Source organism: Sturnira hondurensis, unplaced genomic scaffold (genome assembly GCF_014824575.4).
Source record: "Sturnira hondurensis isolate 20B ecotype Veracruz unplaced genomic scaffold, ASM1482457v3 Scaffold0000780, whole genome shotgun sequence".
NCBI classification, from domain to species: domain Eukaryota; kingdom Metazoa; phylum Chordata; class Mammalia; order Chiroptera; family Phyllostomidae; genus Sturnira; species Sturnira hondurensis.
In genome coordinates, this window is record NW_028073411.1 from 7,933,890 (window position 1) to 7,951,793 (window position 17,904).

Consider the following 17,904-nt stretch of genomic DNA (forward strand, 5'->3'; position numbering starts at 1 on the left):
ATTTTATCTTTACTTGAGAAATAACATTTTGGCATTAAAGAATATTTACATTCCTTTGCAAAGGATTCTTGTTACAAAATCCAAAGGGATTAGGAGAAAAATTACTTTTGTACTCTTAAAAATTCTTTGATTATTCATGCTAATGGAATGCATAAATCAAAAAGTACAATGTATAATAAATAAAAGAAATGAAATAGTTTAAAGAACAATAACTTGCCATTACAAAATGGGTATCATGCATGCAAATTGTACCTTGAAAGCAGAATTCACCATGAATGATGCCTCAGAACAAACAAGGTTGAGAATGTTTTAAATGTACAAATGTGAGCAGATATAATTACCATTCTTCTTACATGCATCTGCTCTCACTTTAAAGATTGACAGGGGGCACACCCTCTAGGTTCTCTCTATTGTGCTTCAGAGGACTTCTGGGTCTTCTCAATGTACCTGGGCAGTTCTCCTGGAAGTTAAGCCTGTTTTCCAGCCTAGGTACACTGTGCAGAGAGCAATTGTTAAAATGTAGTGGAGTCAGACTGCCTGAACTTGAATCTCGGCTCTACCAAATATTACCTGTATATTACCTGCCATTAAAAAATTGATATAATGCATGCAAATTGTACCTTAGCAAGCAGAATTCACCATGAATGATGCCTCAAAACCTGCTCTACCAAATATTACCTGCAGCACTCCTAGAAAAGAGAAAAAGACCTCAGGAAGAATGTCATCTCAGTGTTAGGCAAATTCACGTTGTGGCCACCCTCACACTTCTGTGAATCCATTGGTTTAGACTGCTGATCTGAACGCCACACATTTATCTCCTTATGACCCGTAACAGGGATGGCTCCCTAAATCACAGTGTCTCCCCATTTCCTCCAGGAAGATGCTTTGTCTCATCTGCAGAACCTCCTGCAGTTTAGTTTGTGTCAGGCTCTTAGTTTTCTCTCTTGCTTAGCGAGATGGCTTACCAAGCACAGCGTGTTAGGTGTTCTGGATGCCAGCACAGCCGGGTGGGACAGAAGCTTCTCGTGGGTCAGGGACTAAGTCTGCCAACTGCAACACAAGCTAGGACGACGTGGTTTATTGCTGCTCTTACCTGAGTCATAGCAGCAGTGCTTTCTCAACCTCATGTACAGTGGCAGCTTGAGTGTGGGTGCTCTTAGCTCACGAAGCATTTCAAAGCTCATGAAAATTGTGGTTTCCTGGGCTACTTCTGCTTTGGTTGTAAGAATTTTGCACTTACTTTGATTATACAAAGCACCTGATAAACAGCTATTGAAGGAACAAAAGAATGAGCTACAGTCAAAAAATTCTAGGTCAACAAACATTTATTGAGCAGCCACTGTGTTCAAGCTACTTGAGGCACTCAGATGGGTTCAATGGACATACTTATTTTTTTTTATTTTTTAAATAGTTCCATCACTGAATATCGAGGACAACATTTGTACGAATTTTCTGGGTGATTTATAAACGACTTTTATCAAACAGAAACAGCTATTTGTGTGTGTGGACCTGAACCTGACTTGCCACAGCAACAGTGCTATGCACCATGAACTATATATTCAGATGCACTCGGGCCAATTCCATGCATTGTGCTTCAGTTCAGGTATAGAACAGGGGTCTGCGGTGGGAAGAAAGAAACCAACCAGACTGATTTCAATCCCCAAATCTGACACATGATCATCTAATATTCTGAACTGGATGTGCATGGATAGATTTTCAATGAAGGGGTTCCTTGATATCGTCACTGCGGTCTGGAAATAATTGAGTTAAGGGCACTGGACTAAGTCAAGAGCACTGAATTTGTGGCTAGATGATGCCACCACCCAGGCATGTTATCCAAGTGGTTTGTTTCTCTGGGGCTCAGGTTGTTTCTCTTTGAAATGGGGAACAACATTTTTATAGGCCCTATAAAATGTAGAACAAAGTATCCTTGGTTTTCTTTCTACTCTAATGACCTTTATTTTAAGAGCTGGTTCTGAGATATCTTGATGTCATTGCTGACTGCCACTAACTAACTAGGTCACCAAAGCTGAGCCACGAGAAGTACCTGCACTTCTTTGTCACCTTTGCCAACGACACCCCTTCCAAGCCTAAGAACCCATTCATTAGGAGCCCTAACTGTAAAATTTCAACTTCACAAGTAAAATTATAAGAAATGAAGGCAATCTGGGCAGATCAAACTCAGTAACTATTTTTGTTCCGTGGAAGGAAATGTGAAAAATAAGGTCCTGTGGGGAGAAGAAAGAGTACTGTTAAGTCTTCTGAGCCCTGAACTGTGCTGAAATCCAGCTTTTCATCCTGTTAGCAGATACTCACTGAGCACCTGAGAAAAATCACAGGCGGATGGAACCAGACCACAGGCAGTTTTGTAGACAGTTTTCTTTGCTTCACGAGTCCACCTCTGTGCCCAAACCAGATGCTTCCAGTGCCTCGGCTCCTTCCTCTCGCCCAGTCACAACCAGTAGCACCTCTCCCCCTTTTTAAAAAGCTCTTGGGATCTCCAAATGCCTGCCGGGAGAAGTCCAAATGCCACCGGAAACCTCAGTGCCTTGCATGGCACAGTCTATTGAGCTCCAAGCTGTACCACATTAGAACACCTGTCCCTGAAACACATGATAGAATTTACCAAGAATGGGAAACTTTTCAGGTGAAAATATATGACATCCATAAAAATAAATGATCACATGTCTTTAAGGAAGTTGAAAGAAAACTGCCTTGTCTATGAAAAAAATACCTAATCATTACTGAACATTTAATATGTGCCTAGGACTGTCCTAGCTCTTTGCAAATGGCACTTCATTTCATCTTTCCACGATGACTCTATGAAGTAGATATTGTTATCATTTTATAGGAAACTGAGTCACAGGGAGAGAGACGACTTGTCCAAGGTTATGTAGGAAACTTTGGTAGAGCCGAGATTCAAGTTCAGGCAGTCTGACTCCACTACATTTTAACAATTGCTCTCTGCACAGTGTACCTAGGCTGGAAAACAGGCTTAACTTCCAGGAGAGCTGCCCAGGTACATTGAGAAGACCCAGAAGTCCTCTGAAGCACAATAGAGAGAACCTAGAGGGTGTGCCCCCCGGTCAATCTTTAAAGCGAGAGCAGATGCATGTAAGAAGAATGGTAATTGTATCTGCTCACATTTGTACATTTAAAACATTCTCAACCTTGTTTGTTCTGAGGCATCATTCATGGTGAATTCTTCTTGCTAAGGTAAAGGCATTCAATCACCTTGATTATGTAAATAGAGGAACAAGAGATCTGCTTAATGAAGCTCATTATAAACTATGCAAAATCTCTTTTTTTCTCCCTGAAATGAGTTAAACATACCACTTATGAGCTCATCTCTCCATAGGGCACTAAATATTTCCAGAACTCCGTGTAAGAGTACTGTGAAGAGCAAAACAACTTTGCAAATAAAAATTACCTGTCCATTTGTAGTAACTCTGCGATGGAACTTCCCCCCATTGCACTAAGTTGTTTGCATATTCAAGGATTTCTTCCAGCAGCCCATCAATACTCGACGGACACCCATTCTGGAAATGGTTTTACATATTATTTGTACCCAACTGTATACTTGTTTAGTTCATTGAAAACACTGTTACTAGTGCATATGTTTAAGCAATCCTTTGAATCATATTTAATGGTAAGAGGTGAAAGAAATGTCATCATTATTTTGAGAAACTGAGTGTATAATCTACCTCGTAAAATACACAGCCTTCAATATCATTAACTACTGGGGTAAAGCATCCAGGAAGAATAATCCCTACGAGGCACTGGCACTTGAGAGCTGGGGAAGACTTTGGTATGACCTCTGACCTCCCTGGTTCGGGGAGGATGATTCTCGATTGCTACTATGACTTTGGTTTTTGACCACCTTCAAAAAAGCAATTCACAAAGTAAGAGGTGAATAGGAGGTTTTTCAACAAACTAAAAAGCAATTCATAAAGTTAAAGGTGAATAGATGTTTTGTTAAAATCCCAATAAAAATAAAGATTAAAAGTTGTAAAGTAGAAATGGATTTTCAACAGAAGATAAAAGGCTACAGCCAATGAGCTAAAAGGTTATACTTTTTAATATAAAAAAAGGTTAAAGTAAAAGACCGAAACCCATGAGATGAAACATTTAAAATAACCAAGTAGATTTGATGAAGGGTCAAGCACAGAAGCACTTAATGAAAACTGCACTAAGAAAAGAAAATGGTAAGGAAACACGTATAACTCTAAAATGAGAAAGCAGAAAGCTCAGAGATTGGAGAGATGAAGGAGAAGAGAGTGGAAGGAAGAATTGAAGGGGGGAAATACCTACTCAGAGGAAGTGTTGGATGTCAAAGAACGTGAGTGTCACCAGGCAGTGTCATAAGACATCGGGACACAGAGCCTTCCCAAACTGCCGTTATTCAAAGCCTTGAATCCCACCCAGGACCCAGACAGAGCAACTGGGAACCTTTAAGATCACGCAATCCCCTTCCAACAAGAAACAGACACCTTCCAAGTCACTGCTGCCTCCACTGGACGGGCTATAGGCGAGCCTGAGTTTTTAGTCAGAAACCCCCCAAGTTCTGTTCCGCTCTACTCCTTATTGACTGCGTGACTCGGGGCAAGTTTCTCAAGCTCACTGACTCCCCGTAGCTTATCTAAATGGTAAAATTGATAAATGACAACTTACCAATTTTATGTATCTCACCAATAATAGCAATTTGTCTGCACCTGATTAGTAGTATTTTTGTTATTTTACTTGTAGAAATAGTCCCAGCTAAACGCTAAGCAGTTCCTGGATGGGTCCCACTTAATCCCCCCACCCATCAGGAGTCCTATTACTTGTCCTGGAGGAGAGTGCGCAACATCACCCAACACTCCTGTGTGTCCACGGCGTTTCCAGCCAGAGAGTTACGGAGATGTCTGCCGTCTGTGGCTTCAGTGTAGGTAGCTCACTGCTGTGATGTTCGAATTCCAGCCCTTTACAGAAAGGAGGTGGGCAAGGTGGGGCGGGGGGAAGCACAGTTAAAGAAGGTAGAGTAAATTCTCCTGACTTGGACGTGGCCTTGGACTTGCTATAGAATTCCTATGTTGGCTATTGAAATGCTGACTAAATTATTCCCTTTTCAACATTTTAGACTCTACAACGTATGCACATTTTCTGTTCAATGCATTTGACACAGACCACAATGGAGCAGTGAGTTTTGAGGTAAGTCATTGAGTTTCTCTTTAATGTGACTTGATTTTAGACACCGAAAGGGGTTTAGTCTTTTTAGCTGGAAAATTTGAGCTTGGTTTAAATTTTTTGTTTTGCTTTTTGAGATTTTTGTTCTTCTTCATTATTATTATGGTAAGAACACTCAACATGAGATCTACCCTCCTAACAAATATTTAAGTCTACAACACATTGTTATTAACTGCAGGCACAATGTTATAGAGCAGATCTGTAGAGCTTACTGATGTTGCTTGACTGAAACTGTTTACGCCCATTGACTAGTAACTCTCCACTTCTCCTTCCCCCAACCTCTGGCAAGCACCATGGCACTCCTTGATTATATAACTTTGACTATTGTAGTAATGAACTGTAGAAATGATCCCTGACTATTTTAGATACTTCACATAAGTGGAATCATGCAGTATTCATGTTTCCAGGATGCCTTATTTCACTTAGCATGATATTCTCGAGGCTCACCCATGCTGTTGCATGTTGCAGAATTTCCTTTTTCTTTTTCAAGATGAATGGTGCTTCATTGTATGTGTACACCGCCTTCTCTCTATCCACTCATCTACCCGCGGGCATTTCACTGTTTCTCTACCTTGGCTAATGTGAATAGAGCTGCAGTGAAGATGAGAGGGAATTTGAGATCCCTACTCCAAGTCTTTTGGATACATTTTAAGAAGTGGGATTGCTGGACCAGGTCATTGTTCTATTTTTAATTGTTTGAAGAACTGCCATACTATTTTCCATAGTGGCTGTACCCTTTTGCATCCCTACCAACTGTGTGCAGATTTTCCAAATCTCCATGTCTTCATCAACACTTGCCATCTGTCAGTGTTTTGATAATAGACACCCTGATAGGTGTCAGGTGACATACGATTGTGGTTTTGACTTGCATTTCACTGATGACTAGCGACGCTGAGCACTTACTTAACATGTCTACTGGCTACTTACATATCTTCTTCAGAGAAATAAGTGCCTGTTCAAGTCCTCAGCCCATTTTTTAAAATTGGGTTACTAGATTTTTTGTTTTCTATTGAGTTCTAGGAGTTTCTTACACATTTTGGAGATAACCCATTATCAGATATAGGGTGTATAAATCTTTTCTCCTATTCTATAAGTTTCCTTTTCACCCTGTTGTCTTCTTTGCTGAACAGGAACTTTTTCATTTGATGTAATTCAACTTTTTTATTTTTTACTTTATTTTTTTAAAGATTTTATTTATTTTTAGGCATAGGGGAATGGAGGGAGAAAGTGAGGGAGAGGAACATCAGTGTGTGGTTGCTTTTCTCATGCCCCCCACTGGGGACCTGGCCTGCAACCCAGGCATGTGCCCTGACTGGGTATTGAACCAGTGACCCTTTAGTTCACAGGCCAGAGCTCAATCCACTGAGCCACACTAGCCTGGGCTCAAGTTTTTTATGTATTTGTTTGTTGCCTGTGCTTTTGGTGTCACATCCATGAAATCGTTGCTAATTCCAATGTCATGATGTTTCCTCCCATATTTGCTTCTCAAAGTTTTATGATTTCAGGTCTTTATCTGTTTTAAGTAATAATTGTATACAGTGTAAGGTAAGGGTCCAATTTCATTCTTTTGGGTGTGTATATCCATTTTTCCTAACCCCATTTGTTGAACAGACTATCCTTTCCCTTTCCCCGTTGTGTATTCTTGGCACCTGTATCAAAGATCAGTTGACTATATATATTTCTGAGGTCCCTATTCTGTTCCATTGGTTACATGTTTATCTTTATGCCAGTACCATATGGTTTTGACTACTATAACTTTGTAATATATCTTAAAATCAGAAAGTATGATGCCTTGGTAAAGGCTCTATGAGTGGCTTTGGGCCATTACTAAATAATAATAAGAAGGGTGACTTGAACACAAGCACTGCGATACTGTAACAGTCAATCTGATAATAAAGACTATGACTGACCAAGGAGTGGGGGGTGTGTACAGGGTACAGTCACTGGACAAAAGGATGGTTCACATCCCAGGTAGATGGAGCAGGACCTCATGAGATTTCCTCACCCGACTCAGAATGACATGGAATATTTTAAAAATAAATTGTTCATTCTTGAAATTTTTATTTAATATTCTAGGCTGTGATTGCCCATTGGTAATTGAAACCAAGGAAAGCAGAGCTGTGGATAAGGGCGGGGGGGGGGGGGGGGCTACTGTAGCTGCTATATATTCCAAGAGTCCAGACAGGAGCTGATGAAAGCCTAAGCTACAATTAGGGCCACTGGAGATGGAAAAGAGGGGCGGATCAAGAAATATTAAAGGTGGTGGAATTCTATTATGATACAACCTGTCATGTCGAAGGGGTGAAGTTCATGTATTCATGACCAGCTGCCTGGAAGAAGGGCTTGGCAAAGTCAGCATGAGAAAAGGTGCAGCCATCTGAGATGTCCGTCAGCGGCCACAGGGTCAGGGTCACAAGGGCAGCCAAGTGCCTCCTCTTGCCATGCGAGGTGCTCCCGAAGACCGAATGCTACTAAAATGAAGAATCCGGGCCAGGAGCTTCAGCGTGTCCTCTCACATAACGTAACCAAGCAATGTCAACAGGAAGAGAAGAGTAGAAACTGGCAGTGGCTGAGCAGGAGGTGTGGACTGAGAAGACTGCAGAGGTCAAGGCCAGGGCAGTGGGCTGTATCTCGGATGTGGTAGCAACAGGTAGTGGGGGGACTGGGGGTCATGTGAGAGTGTCACAGGTACCAGGTCTCCACTGGTGGCAGCTGAACATCACCCCATGATAATGTTGTATTCACATTTGCTTCATTTTACCTACAAGATTAATTCCAGTGTAGCCTTAGGGTAGCTACACTATAGAAATCAAAGTCTCCAGTTAAGCTCATGAAATCTTTTGTAGCTCATTTGCAGAGAATAAGTGAGGTGAAAACTACTAGTGATTTCATTACTGGAAATTACTTATGTGACAGAAACGTACCATCAATTACCTATAGCACATTGCATTTAATTTCACATGTAAATTTAGTCTAGTGTTAATGATACAAGGCCTGCATAACATTGTTATTTTCATATTTATGTAAAATTCTGGTAATTATGATGAATGTTGATTATAATTTGGGAAATTACTTGTAATGGCTATATACTATGAGCATGCTGGTAAATGTCTTTTAAAGGCAAACTAATGACTAAATTAATAAATGTTATATTAAAATCAGATTTAACACTAGGCCATTGTAGTTATTTTTCTACATTGATTTGCTACCTGGAAGGTCTCTAAAAATCAAAGTGATTAGCAATGAACACATTTTGAGTAGCAACAGCATCTCGAGAGATGTCTCTCCTGCAGCAGAGAACATTCTACCTCGCAATAAAAGGAAATGGACTTTTCTGCTTAATTTGCTTGGAGCCTGAAGGGCAGAGTGACTGAAACAGGAGGGGGCCTGGATCCCAAAATGACTGAATCTGAACCCCACTTTGCTCCCAGGTGGCTGTGAGACCCGGGGCTGAGAGTGCAAACCCTCTGGGCCTTAGCATTCGGGTCTGTAAACCACCAGCAATCAAAGCTACTGCCCAGGATAATGTAAGAATGGACAAGTAATCGTGTCAGTCAAAGGCTTGGCTCGGCACCTGGCAGGACATGCGTGTTTGATATTTATTAGACATTAACCATAGCAGTTATTACATTGGAGATTATGCTATTGAAGCCAGTGAAGAGTGACATTGGTCATCTTATTAAACAGCCATCTCATATCGTTGGGCACATTCAAGAGAAAGCTGAGGGATTGCTCGGCCTGCGATGCCCGGAAAGACAGCCCTGCATCTGATTGATTATATAATAAGCATTGAATGTGTATCAGTCACTGCACTGCGTGTTTACAATTAGCATTAATAACAATACGTACACACAGTAACACTAACCCTTCTTTTGTACTCCTTAAGAGGAAGGCCTTTTGCTGAGGGAATTACGTATACTAATTTAATCTTCCTAAGTACTAATATCTCCCAGTTAGCAAATGAATCACAGAGGACTTAAGTCACCTGCCCGAGGCCACACAGGAAGCAGGAGAACCAGGATTCAAACTCAGGCCGCAGAGTGGCGCTCCCCGCACCTGTGCCACTGTGCCTGTGCGGTGTGTACTGACCTGCAGCCAGGTCTGAAGTCCACAGGGCCAGTGGGTTTTGTCGTTCAGAGTCCTGAAGATTCAGAAAGGGAAAGCCGTACACATACTCCCAATTTTTAACATCTCCATCAGGGTCTGCAGCTTGCTACAGTGAAACGTGTCATATCTGGGCAGTAAAAGTACGACAGATGATAACTGTGGCAGAGACTGCTACTGATCACCAGTGTCCAGGGGCTGCACTCTGTGGTCACATGACGAGGCCATAATCCCCACCTGTCCTGCAGTCAGGCGGGGCCATGACTGAGTTTTTACCCAGCCGATGTGGGTGGGGGTGACCAGATCCCCTCCCTCTATCTTTCCATCTGTGGAGCCTGTGAGGTCACATATTTCAGTTAGTCTCACACCAAAGTGGAGGGAGCCTGGATCTCTGAGCCACTGTGTGGAAGAGAGCCCCTCCTCACTCATGTGTCACTGTTTGTGGGTGACACATAAGCTTATATTGTGCTAAGCCAGTAATATTTGCAAGTATTGATATAGCTGTTAATGTCCTCTGATTAATGCAATAGAAATAGGTGATAGATATGTTACAGAACAGAGACCAAGGGGCGTACGACATACTATTACTGAAAGGAGCCCCGCTGGGTTCGCATTGTCCACCGCCAGAGGAAAGACGTCTCTCGATACCAGAGATTTGTGAAAAGGAGAGAAATTATTTATTTAAGTTATACAGGCTTAAGAGCAATGACTTAATGTCTTCATCAAAATACTGGGGTCCTCACTCTCATCAAAGCTGCAGTGGTCCCCCCATCAAAGCTGTGGGGATTCCCACTCTGGCATAACCACATAGTTCTCTCCTGGCAAAGCCACGTGGTTCTCCCTCAAATGGCTGTGGGGGTCCTTGCTCCGGCCAAAGCCAAGCGGTTCTCTCTTTGGCAAAGCTGTGAGGGTTCCCACTCTGCCAAACCCACGTAGTTCTCCTGTGAATGGCTGCCACTTCTGGGTTTAAATCCCCACGCCCATCTTCCTCTGCAGCCCCATTTCTGACTCCTCCTACAATCGTCTACACCTGCCAGCATTCCTGTATTTTTTTCCAGGTTTACTAGGCTGCGATAGTAAGTTTGGGCAGGTGTGGCCCAACGGTGTGGAGCCAATCATCTCCAAACTTTCACACAGGCGTCGTAACCAGGAGGAGTTGCCTCCCAGTCAGGTCGTGGGTGGAAGTCACTCCCATCCTTCTGGCTCAAAGTATGGCCACAGCTATTTAACATGTCTATGAAACTAGTTAAAGGCTATAGATATGTTAAAGCACCATGACAGAGGTTAGCTGCAAAGCTGTTGCTGTGCAAAACAGCTCTCAATGGCCCTGCTCCCTGTGTCCCTTCCCTCAACTCACACCTGTGGTGGGGGGTTGAGGACCTCCTATATATCTTTCTAATATTTCCTGGACACCTTGAGTATTGGACCCCATTCCAAATCCCTATTTGGGGCCCCCTCTTGGCTGCACCCTGTTGTAGATAGATAGATGATTGAAAAAATAATTAGAAATACTTTAATGTTAGTTCACTTCAGGTTTTGACACCAAATAAGTTTTGGCAGCAAAACTGACCACTGCCCTCTGTCGTCACAGTAAGCGGCTTTAGTGTGCAAGAACATTGTCTTGGAGGCAGGTGGTGAATTGCAGGTAAAAAGTGAAGGACCTGTATTACTAGCCACAGGTTATTGATAAGGGATCCCAAACTTGGGGAGATTAAGTCACTAACTCTGTATTTAGCTAGATATCAAGCAGGGGCGTAAAAGGGAATTAGACTCGGAGTTTGATAACCTGGGAGAATGAGCCCCCCTGCTTCACAGGGAGCTGCAGCTTTTCACACGCCCGGGGCCCCGGCGTTGTTCCGACCAGGGGATTAACACCCTCCCTTTCTCTCCACCAGTGCTAAACGGGTGGGGGCCGCAGGGGTGATGATGGACCATAGAGGCCGGTCGTCATAACTGGGAGGTGCAAACTCATCTAATGCCCCTGAAAGCCTGGAAATGAGTGGATCACTTTGAAAAAAGCACCTGGTCCATCCCAAGCTAATACAGCACGAGGGGAACAAAGAAGCTCTCTTGCTCGCTTGCTTGCTCTGGCTTGTGACCTGCGCTTGCTCACAGGACTCACTCCACAGCCATATGGCCCTGCCACCCGCAGGGCCCACAGCATCCGGAAGGGAGCCTGCACACCAAGCACGCGATGGACTGCAGTGGGAAACGCAAGCTGCACTGGCCGGATGCCGGGCTGGACTGGACTTGAATATGGCACAGTGTCTCTGGAAAGGACGCCATTTCTGGCCCTGATGGTCCATGGCAGGACAGACAGAGGGGACCCAAGGGGTGGCTTATTCCTTCCACGGGAATAAACCATCTCGCCTCCCCGCGATCTCCCGCGCATGTGCCCTTGGATGGTTTCCTCCTGATTCCGTGGAAGAACCTGATTTCCACCCGCAACAAAGTGACTTGTCCAAAGTCGCTCAGTTAATAAATGGCAGGACCAGGGTTGAACCTTAGCTCTGCTTAAGACCCTAAAGCCTCTAGTTTTAACCAAGGCTCAGCAAACTTGTAAGGGGCCAAATAGTAAACATTTTTAACTTTGTAAAATACAGTCTCTATCTTCTCTACTCAGTTTTGCTATTGTAGCACAAAAGCAACAACAGACAAATTCTAAATAAATGGGCATAGCTTTGTTCCAGTAAAACTCAATTTCTTAAAACAGGTGGTGGGCCAGACTTGAGCCCTTGGCCATAGATTTACAGCCCCCATTCTCAACGATCACAGTAGACTGCCTGTTAACTAGGGGAGCCTGAGCCATAACGTTTGCTAGATGATGTCTAAGATAAACTTCTATGGTTTCATTACTGTCTGACTCTTAAAATTACCATTCAGGAATCCATCCCATCTACAAAAGTCAGAACACAGGCTTTGAGTCAGAGGTCTGGGGATCAGTCTCTGGTTCTGCCCTAAACTGGGCTCGGTCACATATTTCCTCTGAGCCTCCACCTCTGACATGGGGACAACAGTACCTGTTCCCAACGGGTGTCTGAGGCTGACACAAAACATTATACAAAGATTGCCCAACACGGGGCCCCCCACGCATCGATAAACTGTAGTCACTATTGCAGCTGAATTGCAGGGTCCCAGGGCTCTTTAACCCAAGACTTCCATGTCTTTCCTAAGGAAAAAAGTCAAAACAATGACAAATAGGGAAAAACATTTACCACAACATCATTTATAATGAAGAAAAATGAATATTCATTAACATATCCAGCAGTAGAAAGTACAGTTAAATACATTATAATACATTTGCATGACACAGCAGTGTTTCAAACTCCAGATTGCAACCATTAGTGTGGATGGTGAAATAAATTTAGAGATTAATGACAAGGATCCTAAAAAAATTAATGGAAGAGAAATGGAAATAGAGTCATAACTTTAGTTTCTGGTATATAATTTTATGTGCCTATGTGTCCATATAAACTGCTATTTAAAATGTAATTCTTAGTGTGGTTTTGGATCCAAAATGTTAAATGTTCAGAAGCCATTGTGAGAGTATTTTATGCAATTAAACCATATGAAATTACTATTCTTAACAAATGTGGTCAAAAATTAGCAATTTCATATGGCTCAATTTAATATATGGTTATTGAATGATATCACAATAAAGTTTCAGTGGTGTGGAGAAATGCTTATAATTCTAAGTAAAATATACAGAATTATATGTATACATATGACCATTGCTATAAATGTAGGCTAAGCCATGCATACAAAATGGAAATGTTCAGTGCGAACAGGTGATAGGATTACTTGTTATTGAAATTTTCTTCAGTACAGTTTTCTATATTTTTGCATAAATCAAGCATTCTATGTATATATTTATTATACTTCATATTTACAATGCTGTTTAAAAACTCATTAATTTTTAATGGCCTCTAGTGAAATCAAAACAAATGACTCTCTTTTAATTTCAATTAATACGACTATAATCACTTACCAAGACACTAAATTACCTAAATAGACAATATTGTTTCAGTCAAGGTAAGTACATTATGTCTTCTACATGATAAAATCAAGTTTCAGATCTTGGAAAACATAGTTCTTATCATTTTTTAGGCATGTTGATACCTTTTATTAGTTCCAACAAATGCAACTTCTGGTGGTACCCAAACTGTATCTTTCAAATATTTAATAGTATCCCAATCACTGTGGATGGGAGGTCACACCACAGAAAATTAATAACCTTTAAAAAGTTTATAAAACTCTATAAGCAAGCATAAAATAAGAAATATATAAAACATCTGTATAACTTTCCCTACTGAACCTGCCACAGCCTAGCTAAGTTAACCTTTGGCAAGTCACTTAATGTTTTCTCATCTGTAATAAATAAGACTGATTGTGGCAAGTGCCCCGAATGTGTGATTCTAAGCCAAAGAGCTCTTGGGCAGGTGGGAGACAGGGGGACTACAGTTCCAGCGTGGTAACGAGCACAAGGCACTCGGTAAACTTTTGTGGATCAGTAAGGCTGGTACTGAGCAAGACTGGTCACTATGAAGCACATGTCTCTGCCCTTTGCTTTCTTTTGCTTGGTTGTGAGAAAATGGAAGCGAGAGTTCAGTACCCACCCCCACCCCTCATCACTTTTACCACCAGGGAGGCACCAGGTTGAAAAGACCCTCCTTCCCCATTGCTGCTCTTGGCATTTCTGCTGGGATTCAATGGCCCCTGACATGCGAGTGTATCCCTGGATTTTCAAGTGCATTGCATTGGTTTACACTCATACCCTACGCCGGTGCCACACCATGCTTACTGCTCTGTAGTGGGTTTCGAAATTGGCAAGTTTGAGTTCTCCAACTTTGTTTGTCTTTTTCAATATTGTTTTGGCTACTGGGGGCCCCTTGCAATCCCATATGAATTAGAAGATCGGTTTTTCCATTTTTGCAAAAGAAGTCAATGGTCATTCTTGATAAATTTGTTTAATAAACTGGAAATTGAATACTTCCTTAACACAATAAAAGTCAGTATCATGCTGAACGTAAAAACACTAGAAATCGTCTCATTAAATTCAGTAACAAAATAAGGAAGTCTGCTATTATTGTGCATATTATTCAATACACTAAAAATTATTAAAAATATAAAAATAGATAGAAGAGGTAAAATTAACTCCATTTGAAGCTCAAATGATCATAAAATGAAAAACCCAGGTGCATCAATTGAAAAACAATCATATACAATAGGAACACTCCATTAGTTGGCAGCATACAAAATCACTATACAGAAATCAATAACTTTTATATATACTATAGAAATAAAAATTACAATATATAATAGAGGAAAATACCTCATTTAGAACAGCAACAGAAAGACTAGAATACCAGAAATAAATATGATTAAGAAATAGGAACACACACTTTGGAAAAAACAAAAAGATCTAGAACATTCCAGGGTTTGTTGTGCTGAATAATGGCCCACCAAGCAGCCCACATCCTAGAACTTGTGACCATGTTGCCTTACAAGGTAAAAGAAGGTTTGCAGATGTGACTAAGGTTCTTGAGGTGGGGAGTTCATCTGGACTAGCTGGGTGGGCCCGATGTAATTGCAAGAGTCCTTATAAGAGGGAGGCAGACAGACTGGAGTAAGAACATTGGAGTAAGCTATGACAACAGGCAGAGCGTGGAGTATGTGCTTTCAAGAGGAAGGAAGGGTTCGCAAGCTGAGCGATGTAGGTGGCCTCTAGAAGCTGGTGACAGTGCAGGAGCACACGGTCTCTTCAGATGCCCCGGAGGGAGGTAGTTCTGCCTCCACCTGCGTGCCGGCCCTGGGAAGCCATTGGAGATTTCTGAGCCCCAGAACCATAAGATAATGAATGCACATCATCTCATACCACTAAGTTTGTGGTAATTGGCCGCAGCAGTGATAGGAAACCAATACTCTCAGGAGCAAAAGTAACCTGAACAAGGCAAAGGTGTTCAACAGTCTTGTGTAGGAAGACTTATCACAAGCCCTTGTCAAATCTGCCAGGGTTGATCTGAAAACTCACCTCAAACCCCGACTTTAAGAAGCAAACGCTATCGTCTCCATTTTACAGATAGGAAAATTGAGGCCAAAGGATGTTGTCTGAGAACACAAAGCTCTCAACTGACATGGCTGGAACTCGAATTCAGAGAGTCTGGTCTCTAGCTTCATGCTTTTCACAGCTGCCCGCGTGCACCTCAGAACGTGGTTTCTAAGTTAGGGTACAACTGGCCCAGAGGTCAGGAACAGTCCTTATGTCTTCTAACAGGTGTTTCTCATGGGAGGGTGTCATGTTTGTGTTTGTAGTTTGAAAGATACCATTTTATTAGATTCTTTTCTGGAAGAACTGCTTGTTCTTGTACCGGAAAGCCAATGCCGCTTACAGCACGCATCTTGCTATGTGTGGTGTCTGTTCTGACACAATTTCCAGTTGCAACATCGATTTAAGTCACAGTGCCCAATGAGAAGATCAGAATGTTTCCTCTGAGGTGGGCTGATGCTCACAAAGGATTCTCAGAAACAAATCACCAAGAAGACACGGATAATGTCGCTAAGTAAATGGTCCAAAATCCAGAGGGCTGTAGCCATCGCTGCCATCATTGAAGGAAGGATTTTACCTGGGTTTGTATTTTGCTTCTTTAGAAATGTCATATCAATTTGTATTTTTTATTTCTTTTTAGGATTTCATCAAGGGCCTTTCTATTTTGCTCCGGGGGACCGTACAAGAAAAACTCAACTGGGCATTTAACTTATATGACATAAATAAAGATGGCTACATCACTAAAGAAGTAAGAAATACTTCTCCAACAGCTATCCTTCAGGACATTTTTTTGCTTACTTCACAATGTTAATTTGCAATTACTAGGTTCGAAATTACTTTTTCAGAAAATCTAAAATATTGTATTTAGTGGTAGAGAAATGTTCAAATAAAAATGTGGAATGGATAGGAATAGTTTATGATGAACCTGCACAGTAGATATAAAACATGTAAGGGCTACACCCTGTTTCCTAATGGCATTTTAATAAACACCATGAATAAACTATAGATTGTGGTTGGAATTAGAAAGTAAATGTATCCAAACCATATTAGAATATTTGGTCTATGACCTTCTCCATCCCCATATAACATGATCCACGTGGAAACATGCAAGTGTAAAGCCTTATAGATTGTGTGATGACTTGTATTGTGTAGGAAATGACCTGATAGCATGGTGGGACCCCCAAAACATTTCTAGGCAGGCCATGCAAGAAGGAAGACCCAAAGACCAAATAAGATATTTATATCAAATGGTTCACTAAAGTAATGTGAAACACAATGAGAAGCAATAAAAAAGAGATGGGGTAAGGTAACGAATTTAGGATAAGGTGCAAGTGGAGTTGAAGAATCACATTACCTGAATCCTGGGAGGGCTCAGAGTTCTTATGCCCTATCTCTCTGCCCCTCAAAGAAATGGCCTCTTGGGCCAGTGACATGAACTTGCTCTGCTGGAGACAAAGGGACAAGTGCACCTGGTCACAGCTATAGTGACACAATTCACCTGGTCGGTAGCCATGAGTCTTATTTGTGCTTCTTGAGCAGAGGACACATGGACTCCAGAACATTCCTCACCAATGGGTGGCTGAATAACACCTCATGAATATGAATATTTGTGTATATGCAGCATATCCTGAATAGTTAGTGCTTCTTGTATATTCGGTATACAATAGTATAAGCATTTAGTACTTGGGTGTCTCGGGAATATTAATTATCTCTTTGTCCTTCAACTCTTTTCTAGCTCTTCCTTTGTTTAGTAAAAACATGGTGTTCTTACCACCCACACCTAACACATCTCCTGGATTTTGCCTATGGCAAGCAAACTTCTTACTATTTATCTAAACTCAAAAAATCTTTAAGAGTTTCACCTAAGATTCATAAACTACAGACTAGTTTGTTGTTTCTAATAGAACTAAATACTCTCAAAAAGAAATGTATATTATATCTTTATTTTTAACTCAATCCAGATTCTTTTATGTGGAAAATTTAATAAGAAGGAAACAAATGTGAAACAATAAATCCGAATGTCTAAATAATTAGATATCATTGTCACCGAGATTGAAAGTAAATCAAAAACTAGGTTTTGTTTTAATAAAATAATAATACAATTTTAAGGTGTACTCCAGGGTCGTTTAACTGGTCTACATGTGTAATTTCTTCAGTTAAAGCTGTAGTTTAAGAAAAAAAAAAACAGTGAAAATCCTAGTGAGCTTTGAAACTTAGTTTTAGTATAATTCTCATTATGTGGAGTTATACTTTATTCTCAATAAACAAATTGATAATAACCATGTAAGATCTACAATAATTCAATAAAACAAAGATAGTCTGTGTGAAATCTACGGAAACCCAAACATTAAACCAGAATATTTCTGATCAAGTCTGATATGCGGGAATTCACTTCACTTGCAAACCAAGACCAGAAATATTTCTAACATCCTGATTCTGTTGCTTCTAATGCACAAAGCTGTTGGCTTTTCCTCACAACCAAAAGACATTTAATGGAGAACCAAAGAAACGTGAAAAACTTGAAATCG

General features: G+C 41.2%; 1 protein-coding gene across 5 annotated transcripts in view; it reads left to right on the forward strand.

Annotated features, from left to right (window-relative positions):
* Window positions 1–17,904, forward strand: part of KCNIP4 (potassium voltage-gated channel interacting protein 4) — a 926,001-nt gene that overhangs the window by 904,163 nt on the left and 3,934 nt on the right. For all 5 annotated transcript variants that reach the window (XM_037045012.1, XM_037045024.1, XM_037045023.1 and 2 more), the window contains 2 exons: window positions 5,120–5,190; window positions 16,017–16,124. In XM_037045012.1, the coding sequence (XP_036900907.1) occupies window positions 5,120–5,190; window positions 16,017–16,124 (179 nt within the window). The remainder of the gene's footprint in view (window positions 1–5,119; window positions 5,191–16,016; window positions 16,125–17,904) is intronic.